The sequence below is a fragment of the Triplophysa dalaica genome, chromosome 13, assembly GCF_015846415.1.
Source record: "Triplophysa dalaica isolate WHDGS20190420 chromosome 13, ASM1584641v1, whole genome shotgun sequence".
Classification (NCBI taxonomy): Eukaryota; Metazoa; Chordata; class Actinopteri; order Cypriniformes; family Nemacheilidae; genus Triplophysa; species Triplophysa dalaica.
Window position 1 is genome coordinate 16,062,061 of NC_079554.1, and position 7,634 is coordinate 16,069,694.

Genomic DNA, 7,634 nt, shown 5'->3' on the forward strand with positions numbered 1-7,634 from the left:
TGCAAAGAAATCAAATAGAATAAAATCTTTTATTTCAGCAGCTGATAATACAAATAAATTATGTCAGGCTCTTACCCAAATCTACAGGGAACATTAATGATTTTATACATTTCTTCTCAAGTTGAGGCGGTCTGTCCTCCAAGGCTCTTTATATAAAATCTGTATGGCACAAATAAAAATTGTCTGGATAAACTTCAATTGAGCAGATGTGTTTTCAGATGCAACAGGACCGATGAATTCGACTAGACTTGGCATGTTTACAGTAGATGAACTCTTTCTATGGCATCAGATTATCATTTTGGGAGGAGAACCTTAAAAACAATACCCTCTTAATTTACAGTTTATTAAAATGTCTAAATTTGTACATCAAGACAAGCGGTAATTTCAGGAAGGTGCCCTTTGTAACTGTGTCTTTGTGTAGGTTATATTCTGACTTCCACTTGTATGGTTATATTCTGACTTCCACTTGTATGGCTTTCTATAAAGGATCAAGCAGATCACCAGGTGTTCTCATCATCCCAGTTGAGGTCATCATCACCCCAACCTTCTGCCGCTGTCTGCGAGAAGCAAAACAAACAATCATTAAGCATCAAGGGAGTACATATACTGTATAAGCCTTGTTGGAAAATCATGACAAACAAGATTTTGGATTGAGCCAATAAACTTACCTCGGTTAAGTCCGCTGCGGCAAACTTGGCTGTAAGTTTCAATGCATCTATCGGTAAATCTGCATTATCTGACGTTGTGTTTCCCGACATTGTACCTGTTATGGGTTCACCGACTGAGCTCTCCACAGGGAGCAGATGAGATGCGGAAGACAGCTTTATATCTGGAACCATGTCTGCGAAAAAGTCCAGCTCTGGGTCTCGCTCTGGTTTCTTCTTCACCGCAATGGTGAACTCCTCTCCGAGACCCCCAGCTCCGTGGCTTTTGAATGTATTTTTTGGCTTGGGCTCGGATTCTAAACTTCCTTGGCTGGGTTCAATGGTGTCGGTTCCCTGGTTCCAGACAGTGTCCCACAAGGTATGGTTATGGTCTGGAGGACTTATCACTCTCGAGTTCAGTTTAAGTGCTTTTGACAACTTCTGAGGTTCAGAGATGTTTTCAGATAGAGATAATGCAGTATTTTTTGTTGATGTCTTTGGTACAGAGACTGGTAGATGACTGGAGGGTGACTGGTCTGAAGTCACTTCAGAGTCCTCGAAATCATTCCACGGTTCCTCGCTGTCATTCCCAGTTTCAGCTGAAATTGCCGAGCTATCCTTGGCTGGGATGCCTGGGGACTGGATGCTGATTTGGACCGACTGACTCTGGTCTTTTTCCGGTTCTTCTGTGTCGCTCCAGTTTGGCCAGTCTTCATCGGCTCTCACTGTTTTGCTGCTTTGTGTGCTGTTCACAGCTTGTGTGCCCATTCTGAAACCGTTCAAAGGGAACGACATCCCCCTGCTAAAACCTGTAAGACGATTCATTTGAGTTCTTAGTTTCAAAAAGCTCAAAATTACAGAGAAATAATTAACCAATATCAAAAATAAAGCTACATTTAATGTACCAAGTTCAGAATTGTAACATACCTGCCCTCTCTGCTATGGTGAGCTGCCGAGCAGTTTTATCAGTTGCTTGTAGTGAGTACATATTTTCTAACACCACCTTTTTGGTCTCCGGACCCTTAGGAAACAGATTCAGGACTTTTGGAGGTTGTGAGATAGGAGGATGTGATGGCCCGACAATATGCACAGGTGATGCTGCGGAGGAAAAAAGTTTGTGTATACATGAATGATTTTAAAGCATGTCAATAGATTGAAAATCTCATGTTTTGATTTCCTTACATTTGCCTCTAATACGGTATATAAAATTTAGGTAAAATTTATATTTCATTTGTGATAATTTTCTAAAATGTAGCGGTTTTGAACACAAAATATAAGGTTGCACCCGACACTGACTTCTTAAAGGAGAGCAAATGAAACATGTTTTAAACATTTAATTGACGTTGCAGCATCCTCTAGTGGCAAACAGATGATATTTTGTATTTATTCGGCTTTTGTGATAATGAAGATTCTGTCATGCGAGTTTCTTTAGATCACAAAATGTGTGTACTGAACAAGCTGTGCAAATCTTCAGGAGTCACAGAGAACAGAATGTGAAACTTAACTTTTCCCTATTAAAATGTATTAACAGTGTCTTACTCTCTGGGGTGACCTCTGTGGACTTGGTGAAGTTTGGCGTAGTGCGTTTAAAGACTTTGGTCCTCTCCCCACCAACAACTACTTGTGCTCCGAGCAACGGAACAAGCACAGCCAGGCTTTGTAGCGTCATGGCGACAAGTGAGTCATTTGTATCTCTCATTCCCAGCAAAACCTGCACAACACAGAATTTTTTCTCGACTATAAACATCATTAAACTATTCACACAAAAATTACGTCTCACTGTACCTGAGGAAGAATCTGGTTTTTGAGCTCTTCACAAGTAAAGAACTCTGCATACATGTGGATATGGGACAGAAGGACGACCCTGACGTGTTCCTCGTTGACTTTAAAGAGCTTGAGGAGTTGAGTAGTCACGTATCTCCGATACAAAGAGACGGACAGCAGACACTCCTCACTGGTGCTTCCACTGGAGTCTGTAAGTCAATAATATACATCACCACTGGGACGACAAACCACACATGAAGTTACTCCAGGGGGTTTGTCCCTGTAATATGTATACTGTTACCATGTTTACTGAATGCCTCTACCTTGCTTAGGCCGTAAGAGGTGAGGAAGGAAGCTTTTCACCGCCATAGGCTCGGCAAACACAAGAGAATTTAGCAGTTTAGGAGCCAGACGAGTAGCAATTAACACCTCAGGGAGGTTCTGAACTCTGTCTAAGAGAAACCTGCATAAACACAATACAGTTATATATATTTTTTTAAAACATTTGATACTAGGGATGTAATAATATTATCAATGTCGTGTTATTGCAATAGTAAAATTGTCTCCATAATTATCCTGGTCACATAAATGTATGAAACAGGGAATGTTATAAAAAATTATAGATGTTACCATTGTCAAGGTCCATGAGGAGCAATTCTTTCATTTTATAAAAGGGATTTTTAGGTAATTTGACCCATCTCATACTATAACTCATACCTCTAAGCAACAGTTATGGTGAGAGAATAAAGAAAAGAGGATGCTTATGGCATGTTTACAAGTCATCATTTGTCATTTTAAATATTGCAATAAATATCGCACCCTGAACTATGCCGAGGTATGATCTACAGATTTTTATATTCTTTCATCCCTATTAGATAATAATATGATGTTTGATTACGTTCATGAAAGTTCAGCCAGGCCATCGTGATGACCGGTATTTGTGATCTTAATTTGTCAAATCATGAGTTTGTACTTAGAACTATTCAAGACAGAAACTTACTTAAAGAATTCATTCTTCTCCTCTTCAGTTTTTAGCGTTAGACTCCTCAGAAAATTCACAATATCCAAAAAGTCATTCCTATAGAAGTTAAATATAGTAAAGTTTAGGTTGTGTATTCCCTTGTTTCATCTAATAAGGGAATATATCCTTAAATAACTTTTAAAAACAAAAGTAACTTTTTAATGCCATGAAACAGATTGAAGGTTAACCTGAAAAACTTGTGAGTCAGCAAATTGCTGAGAGAGGGTCGAGACGTGGGCTCGGGGGTCAGGAGGGTGATCTGTAGCGTGTTCTTTAGACTCTCCAACAAATCATCGGAGACTGAGACGGAAAATTGTAGACATGGAAAAAATAAATATTACACATGGAAAAAGAGAGAATGGAAAAAACATACAGTACTACGATTTAGCTAGAGAAAAAAAGATAGCACAGAAGGCGGCACATATGGTTTTAATAACAACATTATGAAAGCCACATTGTTGCATTCTCCTTTGGATCATTATGTTCTTTGCACATGAAGACATCATGACATGTCCTAAATGGAAAACCTGTCATCAAACTGCCTCTGACATGCAATATCGTCTTGAACGCTGTTGTCAGACTAATAACCCATTCGTCACAATGTCTCAGAAAATCAATTCAAGACTGGTTAGCAAGTGCCACAACAGGATGAATGCTAGACGTGCTCTGCCTACTTAACATGTTTATGCTAATTTAAAGAGTCACTGACCATGTCCCGTCAGGAGTGGAAGGAGAGCCTCTATCATCACCCCGAATGAAAAAGCGTCCCGGGAATGGGCGTGCTTGTCGGGAAGAGTTTTAAATTGTTCAAGCTGAAAAAAAACCCACATTGTGGTTACATCACTGTGATGTAACTAAAAGTATGGTTAGATGGATCGAATGCTGCATTTTCCTACCTTTTCCTCGGGAGGAATTACATCCTTCTCCTTCATATTTTGGATGGTTTTGAGAAACTGGAATTTACCGGAATTTAAGTGAACCAGAAATCAAATGTTATATGACCTCAAAGAAAGTAAATAATGATTTGTCCTCTTTAAATTATATATGGTGATGCATATTAAACAAATAGGGAGAGTTATGGATGTTACCTCGGGGGTCGCCTCTGAAAACTTGCTGACCGTTTCCATCCCACCAAGCTTCCAGTGGCCATCTTCACTGACAAACACTGAGGACATGCAGACGTTGTTGTGACTTGATTTGCCCTAAGTTACAGAAAGAAACGTCAGTGCAGTTATAACAAAGATAAAAAACAAAAGTGTATTGTATACCATTGCCTAATTTAAATAAAACGTAATGTTCACTGAATGTATTGTTACCCTGTCGTGTAGAAACACTAGTGCTTGCAGGACATCATACAAGCCCGCGCAGATCTCTTCTGGAGAAAGATTGTCTAGCACTCGTTCTAATGGTTGAACTGGCTCGGTCACTAAATGTATAAAACCATCCTGCAATGTACACGACAGGAAGCGGAGAAGACACGGATGCCGCAGCGTCTTTAGGTGCTGGAAAGGAAGATGCATTGAATTACAGAATTGATTTTGAAATGCATGACATGTTGTGTACGATACATCCAAGAGATTCAAGGCAGTAGAAATAAGATAGGGGTGACAAATAAAAATAATGAGGAATTAGTTAAAATGTCCAAACATTTGCTTGGTAGCGTATGTCATCGGTGACGTTGCATGTCAACTGTTCTTATACCTTGGCAGCTTTACTGAGTTTATCTTCATTGTCTTGCTTGTGCACAAAGACAGAGGCGGGTTTGCCATCTCTGAGGAAGGCGGAGTACATTGTCAGACCTGAAGGAAGAGTCAGCAACAGCTCCTCCAGCACACAGCTTGGCAGAGTACTGCTCTCAGCACCCATCCTTAAAACCAAGTGGTATTATCAGCCTATCCCACTGTCAAACAGATAAAACATCAGCCTGTTTAATGTACAGGTATTCCTCAAGCTCATATGTCTTGAAACTTGATGACAGATGACGTCAGACAATACAGTACCGTTTCACCTACACTTTTGTCAGTTAGTTGGCATCTTAACTATTTAGCCTTTTAAATTAGTCCTTCTGATTTTGTTTTAAAGGACAGCCAATAATATGACTACACCTTTCAATCATTTCAATAATGACTGCGAAGGTATACAAAAATATGCGTAGATCTTACACAGTGTCACACGTCACACGTGTCATATAGGTATGCTTGCAATGACAGACATAGCATTTCTCTATTGACTCATCATTGACAATAAAAGCACTTTTTCGAAATGGATTGAGTTCACATTAACACTGACAGCAGATCTGTTTATTTTGTGCCTGTGTGCAAGTTACAACGAGCAGACTAAGTTACCTGTTATCGGCGTGTCACCTCGCAGTTTGAAGCGAACAGACTATATAAACCTGTTTCTCTTTACAGCAGAAACCATTATTGCAAAACGACTCGTTTGCTTTCCTTACACCTCGATCAAGTCTGCTGCACGGTGGACAGATAATCCAAATAACCTTACATTTTATCAATTTCAAATCGATTGTTTTGACGGACTGCGTCGTTTTAAGTGTGTTTTATCCCGACGCAGTGCACGACTTCCTGTTTTCAAAGCGTAAACACCGGCTTTTCCGGTTATAGATTTGGACGAAACCACTGGCGAATGAATCTGCTGTGCGGGGGTGACACTGTCACCGAACAACAAATAGTAATACTTATTTAAAGCGTATAATTTAGGTTGGGATAAAAGCGACAAATTACAATATCATTTTTTTTCACTTGGTGTTCTAGCGAATTAAGTCGTTGTAAGTACAATGGATTCGTCTACAACGAAATATCGCGAATGGTTTATCCGTCGGAGGTGTGAGACAACTGTGAGTCAAACTGAATGTTAATTTCGGTCAATCAGGATTTTTGTGATCTTCATTATTATTAATACATAAATAAAAAGGTGTTAAGAGTATTAACACACGCACAGACACACACTAATTTTCTGAGTTTACTGGTAAAAAACCCACCTTCTTGACCCCACCTTTAAGTCGCTTTGGATAAAAGCGTCTGCTAAATGACTAAATGTAAATGTAAAAAAAATTGCGTATATATATTAAAGCCGATTAAAACTTGTTAACAAAAAAATATTGGTAATAATTTTAATTAGAAAACGGAATTACATATCAGATATGTTAAGATTTTCAATGGGATCGTTTTTTATTTCAATTATAAGCCTAATCGTTTTATAAATATTAGTTATTCTATCAAAAACTCTGATATGAAACAAATTCTTTTTCATTCTGTCACTCTGAAATCAAAATAAACATCAAAAACCTATATCATCTCAATGTCAGAAAGGTTGTGTGTGGGCTATATGGTATTTTACGCTCAGTTTAAACTCATTTAACTTCAGCTTCAGCGTAGACATGTTTAGACTGTGAAAATAAACACTCTGTTGAAGGCTGACAGTTCAACAGCCAACATTTGTCCTCACATAGATGTGATATTATGAAAGTTCCTTTTCCAAAATAGTCAGTTAGACAACACCACTAAATACCAACATCATAAATGATATCCGTCTAGACTGTTTAATATATGTGCCTTCTCTTGTGATTATTACATGAGAACTAATCTGGTCTAGTCTCAATAATTCTGATAAATGTTAAAGGGATACTTCACCCAAAAATTGAAACTCTGTCATTATTTACTCACCTCGAGTTGTTCCAAATGTGTATAAACTCCCATAGTAGGAAAAAAACAATAGTCAAAAGTGCCCCGGAACTATTTACTGTCCTACCTTCTTCAAAATTCAACGTACCCAATAAAAGATAAAGTATTTTTTCCTACTATGGGAGATCTGTTTGGTTATAAGCATTCTTCCAAATATCTTTCTCTGTTTTCATCAGAACAAAGAAATGTATACACATTTCAGACCACTCGAAGGTGAGTAAATGATGAAAGAATTTTCATTTTTGGGTGAAGTATCACTTGTAATGGTAAAGATTAAAATTCAATCACAAACCCTAAATGCGTTTGTTATTGTTAGTGCTTAAAATTCAGAAAGGCTTGTCTAATATCATAAATAAAATAATTAGTAGACAAGACATGACTGAATGAAGTATGTTATGATAAAAAGGGTTGCTTTAACATTTTAAAATCAAACATTTTAAAGTGTGAATATTAATGACATTTTGAACTCTGTAAACAAACATTTAGGGATATGTCCAGCACACG

The 7,634-nt window shown here is 38.1% G+C and overlaps 1 protein-coding gene across 2 annotated transcripts; it reads right to left on the reverse strand.

Moving 5' to 3' along the window:
- Positions 1-10: 10 nt before the first annotated feature.
- scyl3 (SCY1-like, kinase-like 3) lies at positions 11-7,543 on the reverse strand. 2 transcript variants are annotated; one of them, XM_056764012.1, is made up of 14 exons: positions 5,775-7,543; positions 5,131-5,296; positions 4,746-4,931; positions 4,518-4,631; positions 4,326-4,382; positions 4,139-4,241; positions 3,618-3,729; positions 3,409-3,486; positions 2,732-2,871; positions 2,430-2,617; positions 2,184-2,355; positions 1,572-1,742; positions 669-1,453; positions 11-557 (listed from the first exon to the last, which is right to left on the reverse strand). In XM_056764012.1, exons 2-14 carry the CDS (start codon positions 5,293-5,295, stop codon positions 498-500), a joined length of 2,331 nt encoding a protein of 776 aa, XP_056619990.1. In that variant the 5' UTR covers position 5,296; positions 5,775-7,543; the 3' UTR covers positions 11-497. The 2 variants fall into 2 exon arrangements, with proteins under 2 accessions (XP_056619990.1, XP_056619989.1); XM_056764011.1 differs by having other exon boundaries at positions 5,131-5,329.
- Between the last annotated feature and the right edge of the window lie 91 nt (positions 7,544-7,634).

Coding starts and splice junctions, on each gene's coding strand:
- scyl3 (XM_056764012.1), bottom strand. CDS start 5,295: ATGGGTGCTGAGAGCAGTACTCTGCCAAGCTGTGTGCTGGAGGAGCTG. Junction 2,618..2,731: donor CCTCTTACGGCCTAAGCAAG/GTAGAGGCATTC, acceptor ATTGACTTACAG/ACTCCAGTGGAAGCACCAGT. Junction 2,356..2,429: donor AAAACCAGATTCTTCCTCAG/GTACAGTGAGAC, acceptor TGTGTTGTGCAG/GTTTTGCTGGGAATGAGAGA.